General features: G+C 37.6%; 1 protein-coding gene across 10 annotated transcripts in view; it reads right to left on the reverse strand.

Annotated features, from left to right (window-relative positions):
• Positions 1 to 19,889, reverse strand: part of znf827 (zinc finger protein 827) — a 91,397-nt gene that overhangs the window by 16,047 nt on the left and 55,461 nt on the right. For 9 of the 10 annotated variants that reach the window (XR_010546770.2, XR_010546769.2, XR_012336524.1 and 6 more), the window contains exons 6-10: positions 9,654 to 9,893; positions 7,669 to 7,723; positions 7,457 to 7,557; positions 7,279 to 7,344; positions 317 to 454 (exon numbers count right to left, since the gene is read on the reverse strand). Coding sequence is in view for 7 of the 10 variants with exons in the window: in XM_065295722.2 (XP_065151794.2) it covers positions 317 to 454; positions 7,279 to 7,344; positions 7,457 to 7,557; positions 7,669 to 7,723; positions 9,654 to 9,893 (600 nt within the window). In the remaining 3 variants the exon portion in view is untranslated. The remainder of the gene's footprint in view (positions 1 to 316; positions 455 to 7,278; positions 7,345 to 7,456; positions 7,558 to 7,668; positions 7,724 to 9,653; positions 9,894 to 19,889) is intronic. The other variant, XM_065295725.2, reaches the window with a different exon arrangement.

The raw sequence follows: 19,889 nt of genomic DNA on the forward strand, positions 1-19,889 counted from the left end.
ATTACTTGGGCTCTTTTCCCACCAGGACTAATCAGTGGTCTAATCTCTTTAAAAGAAGGGCAATCTAGTCCGGTGAACCTTATTTACTTACCTGGGGCATTATTTGTCCTAACAACGATACAATGCTGTGGGACATGTAAGAATATAGCATGTTCCCAAACCTTGTTATTTAGTAAATTGTGCTGATTGTTTTTGGGAACTAACAAGCAGCCTAAATAAGCAATAGTCTGGCAAGTTCAGATTGCAAAAGTGCAAATGTAGCACATGACACTAAAACGGGTCAAAAACAGTTTTCTGTCCTGCATTTCAAGCTCACCTGTGTGTAGGGAGAGGTGTCTGGAGAGAGTCTGTTGGCGGCCAAACACTTTGCCACATATAGGGCAGGGAAAGAGTTGTTCGTTGAGTCTCCACTGGGAAAGTCCATTTCCTGGATCTCCACTCACCTTCTCTGGATCTACATAGTCAAAGTAGAATGAATAAACGAAATGCTGAAGCTTAATTGATCAAATACAAAAACCCATCGAAAAGGTGTGGGTGAGAGTTTGCAGGTTGGGCTTTATTGCAATCGCAACACACTGAGCTTGTGTTTTAGTCTCTTTTCTACCGTGTCTGATGCTAAATATTCACAAAGGCAATGTTCAATTAAATTTTAGTGTGAGTGGAGATAGGTAATCCTAACCTTACAAAAACTCCAGATTAGGACTGATAATGTACATTGACTTCACGCACCCACTAGATAAAGGTTGGTTAAATTAACTGCAAAAATTGTTAAAAGGTTAGTTTGGAGAAAAAGGTCTAGCATAACTGGGTTATTTTATTATAAAATTAAATTACATCACAAACACAGTATGAGGCTTTAAGAGGACAATGTGCTATATATACACCGCGTTCACATGCCATTTTTGTTTATTTTTCCAATACATTCAGTAAGTTTACAAATTTAATTTACCCTTAACAGTTATATGACAGTGTGGATGTTATTATATTTAAATTAAATAAAAATGTAAAAAGATACTTTAATACTTATTATGTAATAATAAGTAAAATATGCTGTTGCAAATTATTATGCAGAATGCCCTTTAACCAAATTTATAATGATATAATGGATTAAAATGATCCAAAAACAGACATCTGTCAAATGTGCTGCATAGACAGATAATTAAAATAGTTTATTGTATTATTAATGTAAAATAAATAATGTATTTACACAAGTTACATAATAATATGAGCATATATTTGACTTGATTTTAACTTTAAAAGTATACAAGTATAGGTTTTGTCTTTATTTCACTTAAAGATGCTAGAATTGCATCCCTAAGTTGATGTTTTGAATTCTAGTGCTGTCCACCTCACAGATCTTTCATATTATGATGCTCCACAGGCTCTTAATAGATAGGAGTAAGGTCAGAGGATGGTGGTGGTCACACCTTGATTTCTTTCTTATTTTATGCCCATATGAATTCATATAGTCAGTGATGCTTTTGGCAGCATGGGATGGTGTATAATCCTCCATGGAAGTAAATTTATTTCAGAAGACATGATTCCTTTTATATCCCATTGTGAAAAAACATATTTTAGGAATGATACATTATCTTCTAGATGTCTTTTTGACATCCTCAGGGTCCTACCATCTTACTTCCCAATATTCAAGTCCAAATCATTACTCTGCCACCTCTCCCTAATGTTACAGTCTTGTTTGAATATAGTGGCTATTCACCAACAAACCAGAATGACATTCATTGATTCAGTGTATTATGGCATGTCAATGAAAAAAACTGTTTGAAAATATTCTTCTTGGAGTCCAAGCTCACAGTAAATGTTTCATTTTTGTAAGTTTTGGTTTGGGAGAGGGGTAGAAATACTTCATGCACTGAAGGATCCTGTATTCAGGGGTTCTTGGGATTCCAGAGACACCAGCAGGTTTAAATACATGTTTGATTCTTAACAGTGGCTTTTAATTGCTGCCTTTTCCTACATTTTGTTTTTTAAAGCCTTTATATAGTCAAATGCTTCTGTACTGTGAATCACTCATAAATCTTATAATAGTTCAATGATTTCTGTTTAGATCCACCAAATATAAATTGATATAGGACATACATAGCTTTTTTAGGATAATGCACACTTTTTTGTCTTTAGAAAGATATTTTTTCATACCCATATTGTATGAGAACTACAACTTGCTTAATCATTTGGAAAAGCATATTTTGCATATTTTTCAAAGTATTAAAGTACCTTTTGACATTTTTATTTCATTTAAATATAATAACATCCACACTATCATATAACTGTTGAGGGTAAAATAAAATCTGTAAACTTACTGACTGAATTGGAAAAATAAACAAAAATGGCATTTGCATAATAATTTGGAACATGGTGGGAACACACACACACACACACACATATATATATATATATATATATATATATATATATATATATATATATATATATATATATATATATATATATATATATATATATATATATATATATATATATATATATACACTGTAGACATCCATGTTCACAAAATGCAAGCTAACCTGAGGCACACAATCAGGTAATTTTTACAATTGTTAAAGAAGCATACAACAATAGTCACAGCGACAACCGAGTTTAACAGTTTTAACATGGAGCTTGGCAAGAGGTCAGTTGTATGTTCTGTCACAGTGTTAGATATTATGTTGAGTAGTCTATACATTCAGACGAGGTGTTTTTATCTTGACATTGGACTCTGTGCTTTTTTCACCTTTCATTAGACGAGCGCAAGAGAAAAACTAGGGAAAGAGAGAGAGAGAGCGAGAGCATGCCACACTAGTGGTAGAATTAACCTTCTGATGAAGGTGGTTGGCTCAGCTTCAAATTAAAATGCAGCGCCACGCCTTCTCTCCCGCAAAAAGGAGAGAGAGAGAGAGAGAGAGAGAGAGAGAGAGAGAGAGAGAGAGAGAGAGAGAGAGAGAGAGACTGAGAGAGATTAAATAAATGACTAGATAAATAAAAAAAATAGAAATTCCGTCATCATGCAACACAGCCCCTTCAAATGGACGTCTGGTGCAATATGAACGCATGGCAATTATTCTTCTGTACCAGTCAGACAGAGGCAGTGAGGTTGCCAAATCTTAACCAATGTTCCTCCCAAGCTCAAACAGCAAAAAAGCATGTATGTTAGGTAAAAAAACTCTTACTGAGATTTTAAACTGAAGTGGCCTTTAATCATCTCAAGGCATTCAAAGATGCATGTTTAGTGTTTGTAGGTCATATCAAGGACTCCAGGGCTTTTGGAGTAATGCATGTACAATGAAATTCCAATCCGCTCAATAAACATGCAAGGGGCTTCTTGTATGTGTGCTGGGTGGGTGTCTGCCCCTTTGGACTTTGTTGTTTGCTCATAAATAGGCACATTTTCTATAAATGCTGTCATAAGCAATCCAGCCTCGGGATTGATGGGGGCATTGCAAGGAAAGGGGGGGCAAGTGGTTGGGGAGACACAATTTTTTTTGGCATAGTACTGAGGATTTAATGGTGGCAATTAAAGAGCAGATGCACTGGCCTTGGATTCAGGACCTGAAGGACATTTTCATTGGGCTGCTCATATCTGCCAGGGACCAAACCCAGAACTCCAGACAGGGATATTGTCCTGGATCTGCCCAGCGGGAGGGGTTTCTGGCTTGTCAGAATGCTTCCACACTACGTCATCATTTTGATGCTAAAAGTGCCCCTTTGCTCCTCACAATGATCTTGGCTGAAAGACACTTCTGAGGCAAATATACATCTAAAGGGCAATCTAATGTCAGGGTGTGGATTTCATTGTTATCATGCACAAAGATGCCAAGGCTTTTATTGGTCCTGGAGTACCCGTTAAAGCTAATGTGAGCAATCTATCCTGTGGTACGTTCTGGTATCTATCATTATATTAAAAGACATAAGGATAAGTGATATCTCACTCGCCTGCTTGATTTTATGGCTGATGTATTGCTTACACCAGACAATAACCTGTAACACACTGTACTGTACTATAGTTTAAAAGTAGAGAAATTATGTGTGCCAAGCAATAAACCATTTAGCCCTTATGAATTAAATTTTTATGTATTTAGGTCATTTCGGTTTTCAAAAACATTTGGACACCTTTTTCTGTAGTTGTGTAACATTAATTGTAGTCATATATTTCTAATTTAACAGTAAATATTAGAATACGATTTGAGTATTTTTTCATCTTTAATTTACTTGCAATGTAGTCTTGCGTAGCCATACTGAAGGGTCTGTGAACCACGGCCGGTTTAAATAGCCAAGGACAGTCCTAGAGGCCATATAACTGACACACCACACAACCGATCACATTTCTTTCGAGCACTTGTTGATATCAGACTTCATATTAAAACAGAATAATTTGACATTCTGTTTCTTAAAGCATCAACCTGATTAATAATGCCACACTATCAGCATGTATTAGCATAGCTAAACCACATAATTAAATAACTGTGCCATGTGCATGCCATCTCCCAGCCATCCCCCGCAATGACCTGCACTGCACAAAAGCTTTAATTAAAAGTACAGTGGGTGTTTTGCCCTCTGCTTCAATCTATGTGTGAGTTTAGAAAAGGCAACACACACAATCAGACACGGTACCGAATCAGCCTCATCACCCTGAGGCCCACGGTTCTACTGAGTCACAGCGCTCATATGAACCTTTGCATCTGACTCACGTCCCACCAAGCGGTGTTATGGAGTGATGGGATGGTGACAACTCTAGTGTGACACAGAGCCTAAAGACTGCCAGGATAAAGATGGCACTCTACCACTATGCCTCAGTGGGGGAATTGATGTCTTAGCAATGCTTATGACTCTTCATCTTTTTGTTTTTGACGCTGTCTTCTTTCTTAAGGTTTATCAATGATGACTGAGGCTGTTATTTGGACCGGATTTGTGCACTGGATGAGCCAGTGAAAACATTTTTTTACCAATCAGATGCTGTAACATCTTCAGCAACAAGAGATATTGCAAATGTTAATGGATTATTAGTCAATTTTCTTAAAAGAAAAATCCAGATAATTTACTCACCACCATGTCATCCAAAATGTTGATGTCTTTCTTTGTTCAGTCGAGAAGAAATTATGTTTTTTGGGGAAAACATTCCAGTATTTTTCTAATTTTAATGGACTTTAATAGAACCCAACAATTAACTCAACACTTAACAGTTTTTTTCAACGGAGTTTCAAAGGACTCTAAACGATCCCAAACGAGGCATAAGGGTCTTATCTATCGAAACGATTGTCATTTTTGACAAGAAAAATAAAAAATATGCACTTTTAAACCACAACATCTTGTCTGTCTCCGGTCCTATGATGCGCCAGCGCGACCTCACGCAATAAGTCATCACGTCAAAAGAGGTCACAGAGGACGAACGCAAAACTCTGCCCCAGTGTATACAATTGTGGAGAAAGAGGACTGTTCTGACGTTGTTGTATGTGCAATGATACTAATTAATGTCTTTGTTTCAGTTTATTGTTTAAAATGGTCCTCAAATGTGCGTTTCATATATGTAACATGTGACCTCTCTACGTCACTACGCATTTACGTGAGGTCGCGCTGGCGCATCACAGGACCGGATCTAGACGAGAAGTTGTGGTTTAAAAGTGCATATTATTTATTTTTCTTGTCAAAAATGACAATCGTTTCGCTAGATAAGACCCTTATGCCTCGTTTGGGATCGATTAGAGTCCGTTGAAACTCAGTTGAAAAAAACTGTCAAGTGCTGGGTTAAGTGTTAAGTGTTGGGTTCTATTAAAGTCCATTAAAATGAGAAAAATCCTGGAATGTTTTCCTCAAAAAACATAATTTCTTCTCGACTGAACAAAGAAAGACATCAACATTTTGGATGACATGGTGGTGAGTAAATTATCTGGATTTTTTTTAAGAAAATGGACTAATCCTTTAAGATTTTTAGTAAATAACAACATTTAGTACATTTTAATTTGAAGAGTTTCGTTGCAAAACGAGATAACTCGTTTTTTTAATTTTTCAGAAATCTTGTTTTTTGGTTGTGCATTCCAATTAATATCAATTCCACTGCGGTTGGTTTGTTTTGATTTAAACCTTCATGACTTAAAAAATACAGCTAAGTAGCACCATAAAACAAAATAATAACATGATAACATAATAATAAACATGTTTTGACAAAAATTTTAAAAACGGAATTATATCGTTTTGCAACGAAACTCTTCATTTGTTTATCAAACAAAGCTTTCATGTGGCTTTAGAAGTCTCTTTGGCTAAAGAGGGCTAAAGAAGGGACCTTTAAACAGCAGACAGTAAATAAAAAAAAAAAAAAAAAAAAATATATATATATATATATATATATATATATATATATATATATATATATATATATATTTGTGTTTTACAAAAGAAAGAATTAAGTGAACTAGTTCTTTAAAAGCTTCTTTGAAATTTCCCAGGTTCGCCATACTAAGTTTAGGGTCAAAAATAAAGGTTACAGAGTTCATGACCTGGCAAAAAAGCCATGATGCTTAATTGAGATACTACATCAATGCCTTGAAGTGGATAATGGTTTAATTAGTGTTATTAGAGAAAGATGAGACAAAGCCTCCGCAATGCTGCTTAAGTTGACTCAGGGCAGGAGGCAACGACAGAAGAGCAGTCTTACACGCATACACACACTAATAGACACACTGGTAATGAACTTATATACATTAAAACACGTAATTAAGCAAGAAATATAAAATTTAGACGCAAAGTACACAATGCATTATCCAAGAACAAAAGGCGATCTTAGACAGCAATGATCAAATTAGCCGTAGACACACTAATTAGATAGATTGCTGCATACAAACCAAACAAACAAACATAGATTCAGTTTATCTTTGGCATAGGTACAAAACTATTTTAAAGCAGTTTATTTTTTTCTGGCCACTGATTGGGCTGTTAAAAATAAAAAAGCTGTTTATCTTAACTAACAAGTGGGAGTTACTACCCACACCAGGTTATAAGGTGTTAGACACGTAGCAATAAAAGCAGCAATGAAAGAATGAGTGAGAGAAAAAAACTGAAAAGGAGAGAGAGGGAGCGATAAAGTGGTAGGCAAGGGTCACAGCTATTCTTATGTGATTTGTGTACGTTCACTTTGTGTCTGCGTGTGAAAACGAATGCATGTCTGAGTGCGTAGTGAATTAACTTTCATGCACCCTGGACACGAAAAACCCAATCATTTTTTCATTAACTGGTGTAGGGACTCGGGCCAGGCAAGCGCAAACTAATTACCCTTTGCCAGAGGGGCCAGTAGAGGGAGGCAGGGAGTGCCAGCTGCCCAGTCCAGCAGTCTCAAAGCTGGATGGGAGGACAAGAAGTGTTTTTGTAAAGTGAGGCAGCTTGTGTGCATAGATCTACATAGGTTTGTGTGAGTAAACTGTTTTGGCTGGTGCATTGGAGGGAGTTTTACCTTGCTGGGCAACCCTGCTTGAAGAGCCAGCTTCAGCTGGGGAAGAGCTCTTGGAGCGTGCGGTGAAAGGTGATTGTCGAAAGCGGTCATCTAGGAAAGGGCTAAAAACAAACAGCAGCATCAGTACACTTCTGATTTGCTAAATGTGAAAAGCAAGACTGGTGATTCAATAACTGAATAATACCACAATAAGTGCAAAACAGTAAACCTACCTGTGTATACCGAAGGATGCGTTGTCTTTGTTTTCGTTCGCTTTACTTACTTTCTCTGAAAAAGAAAACACAGTTAAGTTAAACTTATGATTTGCAGGGTGGTCAACATTTTGTAAAAAAAAACAGACAACAGACTAAAAAATTATCCAAGGCTTATGGCAAAATGCCAGTGACAAAAAGTTTTGTTTGTACCTTATATTTGCTATATTTTGCAAGATTTTATTACACGGTGTTCTTGAATACTTTATTCTGATTGGCCAGTGGCGATATTCAGAGTTATGTAAAGGATAATGTATAATTGCTAGTTGTTATTGAAGAAATAAGCCCCACCAGTGTGATCAGGATCCGACGCGAAGGGTCTTTTAGTACTCTGAAGGGGCTTATTTCAGGATAACAACCGGCTGCCTGTACATTATCCAGCTTATAACATGGCTATTTACCTCATAAGTAATGTAAGCAACATTAAAAATGGATTTGAAATATTTTATTAGCTCATTTTTAATGTATGCAGACCTGCTTTGGGGAAAACCAGTTTACTTTCGGTTTTAAGATAAGACACGACATTCTGTTTTCACAAACACGCTATTTGGTGTAATCTTGAAATATAATGTCATATATGTTATTAAACTGTACCTGTCAAAATTATTTGCATCCGGGTTACAGTATGTTATAAATTTTGAGCGGTTGTAATCTGGGAATAACAAACCTGCAAATGTTGTGATTGGCCAATCAGAGTCAAGCATCTAATCCCAGATAACAACGGTCTTAAACTGATAACATCTGGGTACTGCAAATTATCTTGACAAATGCAAATTAATACTTTAAAATAAATTCTATATAAATATGCATAATTAATAACATGAGATTTTGATTACAAATAATAAAACCAAATGCATGTTCATCTTGTTTTAATGTGTCTTGACTTATAAATGCTAGAAAATGTTTTTTTTTTTTTTTAAAAGAAGAAGAAGAATATTTGCATTTCTTCAAACAGGCTAATAACAAATCAAATCAATATTTTGTGTACATGAATGTATTAATACACAGCCACATGAGTTAATATATTATATTAACTCATGTGGCTGTGTATTAATAAATTCATAGCCGTGTATTAAGTGGAATAACATACTGCCAGCTGGATGATTTTGCAAATAAATCTCTTCTGGGTGATATAAAATCCTGATTCACCCTGATGGGATTTATTCTGCAATAACAGTCGGCTGGCTGTATGTTATCCACATCATTGCACTAGTTACATTTTTACAGCATTTTTAGCCAAACTGCACATGAAATCCACAGATCCATGTGCAAAAGAAAACACTATCTCCAGTCTGTCTGTCTCTCTTCTGGTGGTCTGGTAATGACCTTGCTCCCTGGGTGGCACTTCCTAAGCTCCCTCTCCCTGACACCCTTTCGGTCACACGGCTCAACAGAGGATGGAAGGGCTCTCTGCGTTGCCATGACAATACTGCACAGAAGCAAGAGGGAGAGAAAGAGAGAGAGAAAGAGAGAGAGACAAGGGAAGTGTGTGCAACCGAGTGTGCTTGAGCCAGAATATTTGAGAACAATCTGAGGGAGTCGAGGGTTGAGGGGTTATACATACACACAGTGCAGCTACACACCACTCCCATGGGGAGGGGGGTGGTGGGAGGGTGCGAATGGCGTGCGTGAAGGTTCGTAAATGTGTGCGCGTGTGGGGGGGGTGGATCTTTTGTGCTTTCCGAGGTGCTAGATGGCATTTAAAGAGAGCTGGCAGCGAGGAGCACTGGGGGTAGGTTTGTGTCGGCTAATCCTCAGAATGCTCTAGGAAGAAAAGCTCAATCCTGCAATCATTTAACACCACACATATCCTTCCGCTCTCTAGTGTGTCAGTGCAGCAGTCAGAGAAGATGACGGAGAAAAAAAACCTGAGTATTTTTAAAATGAACAGTCTTGTTGAAGCAGAAACCTATCCATCCTCCATTTCTTCTCTTGCAGAAACTTACCCGACAGTTTAAAAAGAAGCTCGGAGGCCGTTTTGACCGATATGTCCTGGGAGAAGAGGTCATTTTGGGGGCGGGGCAAAGGATCTGGGAGGTTGACCATTGGTTCCTTTTTCTCACAAGCCCCTGAAGTGCTAAAGCCCAGTAGATGAGATGAGGGTGGAGCCAATTCAAGAGGTGGATCCACTTCCATAGGCTCCGCCTTCACCAGAACTTTCTGAAGGCAAGTGTCTTTGTTGTTCTCTGAAAAAGTCAATTAAATGAATGTCAATTGAAATGCAAATGATCATCATAACTGATTTTAATTAGTGGGCTAGCATCACAATTAAAGCCACTGCATATGAATATAAATATTTAGGGACAGATTTACTAAATAGGGCAATTTAGCATGAGATCGCAATTCAAAAAAAGTGCCCATGGAGGTGGACATTTCTGCGGCTGATTTACCGACAAGGCGCACGTTAAAGAACACAGCCGCAAAAATTACATTTCCATAATGACCTATGCAATCTACAAAGAGCAGCACAAATTAGCATAAAGTTAAAGACATGCAATACCAGTAAACTGATGAGCGCAAATCTTGGCAAATCATGTTGCATGATTCATTAAAATACTCCCCTCCCATAAATGTTGCATCTGAAAGGGAATCTCCTACAAATGCATATGCATCAAGGCCAGCGCAAATTTTTCCCTGCATGTCTTTAGTAAATCTTAATAATAGTTTTTTAATGGCAAAAGAGGCATTTGGGTTGGCAAAAGCTGTTAGTAAATCAGAATTTTTGGTATGGGTAATATTTAAAGGAATACTGGACTCCTAAGGAGCTGCGCACACACCATTCGCGAACATGCCGACAAAGTAATTTTTTCCGTTGGTGATTGAGTTGAATTCTTTTTGTGTGTTGATAAAACACACAACCAATAATAACAGAGCTTTGAGTCGCATGGCCAGGGCAACATCAGCAAACATATCAAAACATTTGATGGCGCTAATGCACAGAAATTCTGCATTGAATGTGAATATAAACACTTAATATGCTGTTGGCTTTATACTCTCAACAAAGCACAAGCCTGAAAATTCCACTAAATAAATGGTTGCGGTTTGATGCTTTTAAACTGCGACCATAACCGGTGATTAGTTGTTTGCATAAAATGTTCCTCAAACATATGATTTTGCCCTTTTGCAAGACTTTCTTCAACATTCTTTTGTCTCTTTTTTAAAACATATTTCAACTTGCCTACATTTCCTCTATCAGTGTTCCTTCCCCATATTTTACAATTCACCAATGCATCAAATACATTTAATTGAATATTAAATTGATGTGTCAAAAGAATAAAATAATACATTTCATGTTATTGTAGCTAACACCAGTGGCGGCCGGTGACTTCTTTTTTGAGGGCGCTCGATGCGAAGTTCGTCACAACATGTATGTAGCTCGTCATGTGTGTAGTTCCTTTTTTCTAAATATGTGTTCTGCGCTTCGAGAGATCCTGTGTGCATCACATTTTGTCAAAATAAGTGCCTGCTGCAGATGCATCTAAAGGGTTTATGATAAAAGAGACGCTAGCGTTTGCCAGATACTCGCATAATCTCATGCGTAATCAAAGTTTACTGTTAAGAGAGTGTCTTGTTGCGTGTATTTTGTGAACGTGAGCATCTCTTTTATCATAAACTGTTTTGACACGTGTGCAGCAGGCACTTATTTTGACAAAACATATGATGCACACAGGATCTCTCAACGCGCAGAACACATATTTAAAAAAGGAACCCCACACATGACATGACACTCCGAACACTTATTTTGAATTAGCGCCCCTCAGATGAGCAGTCATGAGCCACCACTAGCTAACACACATAATTATTTTTATAGATAAAAAAACAAACAAGATGGGTTAATTTATCTTGCAAAACAGAGCAAATTTCTAAATGCACACAGCAATTTAAACTTCAGTGAAATTTAAAAGTTCTTAGTTGATCTATCACTTACAGTATGCTGCCCAGACATTTTCATGTAACCATGATACAAGTTTTTACAAGGGCACATGATGTTAAATGTCACACCACTGACGCCACACTTTTGTACACTGCTCCACCTCTGCAAGCAGAGCAGAGCGTGATTAACCAAACTGGACACGGTACAGAGAAATCACACTAGTCAAATGAACCAGGTCAAACACACTTGGGCGCGGTTCGGATAGTTTGAGTAAACCATTAGAGACCTAGAGGTGAGCCCGTTTGACCTGAGCCTGTAAGAAACCAAATGGCAAAACCCATTTAACAACCCACAACACCCAAGAAACATGTAGTTTGCACGGGTATGAAGTGCAACAACAACAAATGTTTTTACAGTTTTACACTTGAACTGCTCTTTTTCTGTTTTGTAACCCACAAACCCCTTGGCCAAAGCAAGAGCAGATGTCAACTGTCATGTGCAACATATTTAAATCTGAGCCTGGGTGCTTTGTGACTCACTTGAGTTTTAAACTGCTATGGAGACAAGGGCATCATTGAGATAAGGCTTTTACCAAAGTCGGTTAAAGTTGAAGCAGATGTGTATAATTTGGCTTCAAAAAACAGAAACGTTTGAAATCTGGTCAAACTGAGTCAGAATGTTTTCTTCAACCTCACTGCTCTAGGCTAAGCCAGGGCCCAAAAAAGCCTCTCCCACCAGAAACAATTACTAGTCCGTGTTTAAAAAAAAAACATGAAGATATGTGGTCTCAACACATTTTTGATAATCAAACAAATGCCCAAACAGCAAAACAATTCAAATGCATAAATGACCCAAAGCATTTGTATGTTACCGCACATTTGTGGTCAAAGAACTGTGGCAATGATGGTTTAGCTGGTCAGTGTATTTGCTAACATCTAAAGGTTTTAAGAACTTTCTATGGTTAGCTTAAAACTCAGACAATATGCTAGTGCCATGACAGGACAAACAAGACAGTCAATGAGCTCACAGGCGCCTCTACAGTTATTTTAATGAAATCCAGCTCTTGTGAACTCACTCAACCTTTCTGATACAGGAAAATAAAGAGGTCTGTTCACATCCTTAAAAATGGTAAAAAGCAGAGTAAAAATCCTTGCTTTAATTGAATTTGCATCACATTTTTCAATAGGGTGCATTTTTGACTACCTAAAGAAATTAAACTTCGTCAAAGGTTTTATATAGTACTGCGCGAAATGTCCCATAGTGAGATCGTTCTATCGTCAGCCTGTAAGATCACCATACAAGATAGTATGGGGGGGGGGGGGGCAATAGTAAAACTGATAAGATATAAATGAATTATTATTAAGCAATGCAATGAATTTGCCATTAAGAAGATGAAGCACGATTAAACTATAGTAAACAGAGTTGTATTTGTAGTTAGTAACCACAAATTTACTATTAAGAAAATGAAGCATGATCAAACTGGAACAGTACATGTGTGGTTACTTACTACAAATACTACGAGTAAGGGCATTTTATTTGTAGTTAAACTATGGTAGTACAAATGGTAATAAATCTGCTAAAATCATGGTTAAAAATAAATGTTTACTTTAGAACTGTAAATATAATATGCACAAGAGCAGTGGTACAGATTTTTCCAAAATATGAAATTGTGTTCTTGAAAGCAGGGTAAGTATACATGTCAATGTCTAACTAAAGTACAGAAATAATTGAGTGTTAATTTAGAATAAATAAAGCTAAATTTGTCATTCACATAGTATGCAGCTCTTCAAATGTATTTTAAAATCTGATGTGGCCCTTAAGTCAAAAATCTTTGCCTACCTTTGCACAACCACCCTAAAATGTGACTGCTGCCCCCACAGTTCCCCAAACACCATTAGGCTGGAGTATTGTCTTTCGGTTCCCCATTTGCCATTGGATCAGAGGGCTATCAGTTACTGCCTGATCATAAATCAGTGCTCACCATTAGATCAAAGGGTTCAATTGTCAAAAAAAAAAAGGTTTAGTAAAAACACAAAAAAAATTTTCTTCCCTTATAATACTATTACTATTATTATGGTTTGGTCAGTTTGATGTTTAACTTTTAAGATAATCAACCTTCAAATAAATGTAAGTATAGTATAGATATTGAAGAAACATGCACATGACGGACATATATGCTCCGCCACTTTGCACCTGGCAATAGTTGTGCAGTCTCTTGTGTTTTTTAAAGCAAAAACGGTGTGATCTTCCCCTTACACAGGTCACTCAGTCATTGTAAAAATTGGACAGACAGAAGCTCTTCTCATCATCTAGCTAGCTGAGAGGAACGGCACAGTGTTCAAAGGTAATTTCTGATGACTGACATCATATAATTGACCAGTATTTGGAGCTTATTTGCGAATGGTGTATTAACAGCTAAAACACAGTCATTCTGGTAATTATGTTGAATGTAATGGGGCTACTATGTGAAAGAGGCTAATGACGTTGCATTTTTTGGAGAAGTTAAAGAAGCTTTTCACTTAACAAAACAGTTTAAGGAGCACTTAATTAACTTATCAACTAACTTATACCAATAAATGGTAATGATAGTTTAGATGACAGCCAGATCATGATGCAATTTTTATTTGAACGGTCAATCTGCTGTCCTAGCAGACAACATGTCTATTGTCGTTTACATGATAAAGTAAAATTTACCTTATTTTATTACTTTTTCTTAAAATGTTTTTTTTTTTATAATGATAAGCCTGTAATGGTTAATCAAATATATAGAGACACAATATCAAGATAACAACCAAAAATATACTTTTTAAATATTTCTTTAGCATAGTTTAAAATCAGGGGGCAAAATTTCCTAAATGAAGAATCTCTCACAGCAGTAGATGGCATATGCTTCTCAAAAGTAGGCAAGCTTGAACTGATAGCTAAGGATGGGGAGGAGGGGCATATTCATATGAATTTTGTCTGGTCAGGGACAAGAGAGTAAGAGATTGTGGGTAGACCGGGTGACCTCCTCCCCTCTCGTTATCAGAGAGGGTTACTGGGCAGTGTCTGCCGTAGTGTTGTTGTCTGGTTCTGACCTAGATTGTGTGTGAGTACAGTTTATGTTTACAGTGTCTGAGTGTGTCCACACAAAGTGTGTGTGTGTGGAGCAGTGGTACACCCAGGTGTCAGAAGCTGGAGGAGGCAACGGCATACGGGGACACTGACAACCACTAGCTTGCTAATCCTTTAATAAAGTACTCAGAGCCATATTGAAGAACGGGGTCATTTAGGGGACATGCAGTCTCACAAATACACTGTTGAACTCTCGCCTCGAGTTCAACAATTTCACCAACTGCTTTCAAATGCATATACACATATACATAGCAACAGTGACGTAGGTTACCGGGAGTTACTGTGAACTCAAAGCATGCCAAAATAGCCAGTGTTTCAGCCGTATTGTAATGTCATGCAAAATAACCATATGTGTAAATAAATGTGCAAATACAGAAAGGAAGGAACACGCAACATTGAAATCACACTAGTGCAGGTTTAAACTGAGGCTAACCAGTGGCAACTATCTGTCTAGCCATCTGGTCTATCAAAAATCCTGCCTGTTAAACCTCCGAGAGTCTTAAACCAGCACAGATTTATGTCAACAAACAGTAAAGACAGCCATGCGGTTAGTACGTGAACCTATTTTCTTATGTGGGTTTCAAATCCAGCAAGGTCCTATAGAGCTCCGCAATGCCAAATCGACTTTGTTTTAGTGCAGCGTATTAAGTAAATCAAAAATCCATTAAACACAACCTTGCTCGACAAATATTAAATATTAAAATCTTTAAAAACTCATACTAAATTATCATAAGGTTTATCCAGTGCCTTGGTGGGCCAGCAGTAAATTGTTTATTCTTGATACAAATCATTCCAAGTTCATATCCCTTTCTAGTTCCCATTAATCTATCCTTTTGTAATCAACTAAAATTGCAGTTGTATGCCAGTGGATGTTTTACAGGGCTGAGATCTTATCTGCCTTCATTTCAGTTTGAGATTTTATTGACTTGACCTCAAAGCAGTATTTGTGTTTTCTTGTGGCAGGCTGACTAAATTACAGTAACAATGACTGTATAAACAATAGAAACTACAAAGAGATTTTATAGATGTTGCATGTACATACGTATTCATATGTGTGGTTTTTATCACATTTAATGCATTTATTATCTCGTATTTCCAGAACAATCATCTTAAAGGCAGTATGTAAAAAGCTAGTGAGAGTTTGTAAAGACATGTGCCACAAACTTCATCACACTCATTTAGACAATGGAAGCATGAATCAACCATCATTCCCAAGGCATGAATTTGGCATACTGAACAATATGACCTCCTCAGAGCATTAGTCATTTAACGCATGCAAACCCAAAACATCATGTGTCCTTTGATGCACATTATGGTGGCCTAGAATATGAATGTGGAGGTGAGATGAAGACAATTGATGTGCAGAATAATGAGGAAGAAAATATGAATACCTAATACCATTAAACTGATAACAGCATTCACTCCCAAAAGAATCACAAGGCCACAAACAAATGTCTACTTTGTAATGTGTGTGCCTGTTAAGTCTGGTGCAAGTAAATCAAATGCATGTAGCCCATATTACTGTCCAGTTGCTTGATATATAAAAATTGGCGTCCAGATGCATGCGGATTAAAAACGTCCACTCAACAGCAATAAAACACCTCTTTATCAATGACATTTTATGGAAAACATTGCCAGATGAAGTCAATAATTTTATCACTTAAAATAATAGCACATGTAAAAGTTTTTCTTGTGACAGTAATTTCTTTATGCTTAAAATGAGCTTGAATGTAACTCTACACACTTTCCCCATTTAGTATATGCAGATCTATGAATATGCAAATGAGTCCCCGCCACTACGTAATCGCACCAGCTCGGAACATAGATATGAATATGTGAATCAGTGTTCACCTCCACTCAGTCGCACCAGCGCAGACCACAGATATATATGTACGTAGATGCTACATTGACTGCTAAGTCCGGTTTTTACAACATCACATGTTTGTGACATAGAAAACCAAAACGATTTTAAACCGCAGTATGTCTTTGCAAAACTCCAGTTTTTTAGAGAAAATATTTACCAATGGTGTTGAATGATGAATTTGAACATTGTTTGTCTTAAAACATATTTTAAACACCACATAGACATATAAACACCAACATCAAAAAAATATTTTCACCACAGGGGGACTTTAACTAATACTACTATGTGGCTGACACCAAACTAGTGGTGGAGTGTGTAGGGACCAGACAGTAACATATTACATTTATATCATCATCATATTAAGATAATATTGTGATTCATTACATTAAGTAAATAGTTACTTAAAACTGTTAGTGCATCTGCATTGCATTCCCACCCTTACAATGTTTTCGAACCAAGTTTCTCAGGTAACTCCTATATTCCTTACTTTGAACAATAATATAATAAATTCACTCCTGCATTTAAATGCAGTTGTCACCCCCCAAATCCTGCAGTGTGTTCATGGCCAGAGCAAGGAGACAAAAAGAGAGGAAACAGCAGTGTAAGAGGCATGTAAAAAAGCACCAGAGGGGCAGACACATCTAAAGAAAAACTACAGGTGAAGAGGTAGAAGGAAAGAGACAGATGGAGAGATGGAGGATAGAGAACAAGGTTGTCATTCTGCACTACGTCTCTTCTGGTCCAATGGTAAGGATGACCCGCTTAGACACAGGGTGAAGAGTTCAGTCGCTTCAAAGAGGTTCGGTGCAACCGCAGCCCGCAAAGAGACAAGGGAGAGCTGATCCCAGACCAGCGGCCGAACAGCCTCTCAATAATTCAACACGTCATGATGCAACACTCACCTCAGCTCAGGCAAAAAAAGCGAGAGAATCAGTGCTCCATATGCCCCTGAACAGGCTACAGTAAAGATGCTGGATTTGTCTGTGATGGAGAGAATTGTCAACTGGCTATGCAAGCTTCACAGTTGTTTCATTTGATATGGAAAAGTAACTTCACCCTAGATGGTGAAGACTGTATTTTTGTATGTTGTTTCAAATCAGGGATGGGTGAGGTTGGTCGTTTAGTTCAAGGAGGTCTAGAATACCTGGAGAAAGATGTTATATTAACACAATAGAGTGCAACAGTAACTGCCTTTATTAGGCCGTATTGGTTTCAGAAGTCTTCTGGAGAAAACCTGCTAAACTTTTTAGGCATTTTGATTGCTTATTTACATAACAGAATTTTGCGGCCCTGAAAACACAATCTGAAAATGAGTGTTTAAAAATGACATTAGCTAAGTTTCTATCCACCTATTTTTATGTGCATTTGGCGTATCGCATAAAAAAAATGTGGGATGAAAACGGCAAGATTTTAAAAATGCGCATCAATGATGCGAATCAAAAAAGTCCTGTGGCTTTGCGCATTGGACGGCATAACTGGACTAACAAGCTTGCAGAAGGTTTGCACAGGTCATTGCACAGGTTCTAAAAAGCGTTTTTGAAAGTTCTGAAATTAATAGGTAAAGTCTGTCGTCTCAATGGTTCGGTATTATTACTTTACAGGACTGTGTTAAGCCCAGTGCACACTGTGAGATTTCAGCAATGATTTAGCTGTCTGGGAAAAACTTTGAAATCCTGAAAGATTCCTGGAATTCAAGGCTAAAATCTGCCATCTTTGATTGCTAGTTTGACATGTTCACAGACAGCCAATAAATAACCATTGCGATCAAAATGATCCTCCGACAAAATTCTGGCAGTGTCAGATCAAGAACCAATAGAAGCATAGAACCCGATGACGCAATTAGTGTGACAACAACTAGCCAATGCAGATGTCAAAAAGAGCCAGGTAGACTGTACAGCAGGAGGAGAAACTTTGTGGAATTACGTTGAGATAAAGAGTGCTTGTACAATGTGTCATCGCCACTGTATCATGATTGGATAAAGAATGGAAAAATCACGCTGGAAATACAAATGCCAGGTACTCATCTGTTTTGTTTGTTCTTTTTTATGCTCGAGACAAGTCATGATTCAAATGAACGCTAGATGTTGTTTCGGTTTGCTAACCTTCACTTTAGCGAGTGTTCGCCCAGCCGTCGCCGATCGATGACGTAAAACTACGAACGTGTCCGATTTTTAAAAGTCTTTAAACTCATACAGTCTGACATTGATGGAAACTGATTTCATACAGTGTGATATGGACTTAACTATGATCTTGATTGCACAGTGTGGCAAGCAACAATCCTAAAGGACTATTTAAAATCACACAGTGTACACCGGGTTTACTTGACTGTCAACTCAAACAGCAGGAATCCACATCCCAAAGCAGTTGTATTGTCCATGCACACTGAGATGATTTTAAATGAAAATGGTTACTTACAGTGGCTTTATGCTTTTCTTACTGATATTTAGAGCCAGTTTATAAGGAAGTGACAAGTTTGCTCTCTTCAGCTCACCGGACAGAAACGCTGTCTAATTATGCGCACAAGTTTAATACACAACTTTGGATGAAAATAAAGCTATCGTTATTGTTTCCGTGTAAATTACCAAAATGGGATTCTGTGAAAACGGTGATGTCATGCGCATTTGATAATCATATCAGATGGTTGCAGATCAATATAAGCAGGCAACGTTTTGACAACATTATGGTGTCTTGTAAACGTACCTGTTTTCTCTTAACAAGAGCATACGACCATCAAATTCACCACATTCATCAATACATTTCAAAACAAAAAAATGCCATAGGCATTTTAGGCTGTTTGAGCTAAAAGTAGTCAGGTCACGGCCACCCAGCAGCCTGGGTCATGTTGCCTTACTACTGACCTGATGATGCCTTTGGGTTTATTTACAAAGCCCAAGAACCTGGATGAGAAAGAGGAGGAGTTGATCGGGTCAAGAAATAATCCTCATGGGAAAGGGTGCAATCAGATGTATTTCTACCTGTAGAAACAAAGACAGGTGCGTGGCAGAGATTGAGAGGATAATGGTCCTCTCTTAGGTGCTGCGTGCCCCTCAGTGCAGTGCACTGCATCAGGGTCCATCTGTTTAAACCCAGGAACCATCAGTGCGGAGGGACGAACACAGCAGTGGTAATTAGCCCCAGGATGCAACAGCTACCATCAAACAGATGTGGGGAAGTCGACACGTTGTTAACTGGTTTGATAGGAGGTGGGGTGGGGGAGGTGACCTACTTTGAATCGAGTGATGCAACACCTCTAAAAGGAAAGCTGCCATCTATACAATGAAACCAAGTCTTTCATACCAATTTCTTGTAATTATTTAGAAACAAATTGAG

The sequence above is a fragment of the Paramisgurnus dabryanus genome, chromosome 4 (assembly GCF_030506205.2).
Source record: "Paramisgurnus dabryanus chromosome 4, PD_genome_1.1, whole genome shotgun sequence".
Classification (NCBI taxonomy): domain Eukaryota; kingdom Metazoa; phylum Chordata; class Actinopteri; order Cypriniformes; family Cobitidae; genus Paramisgurnus; species Paramisgurnus dabryanus.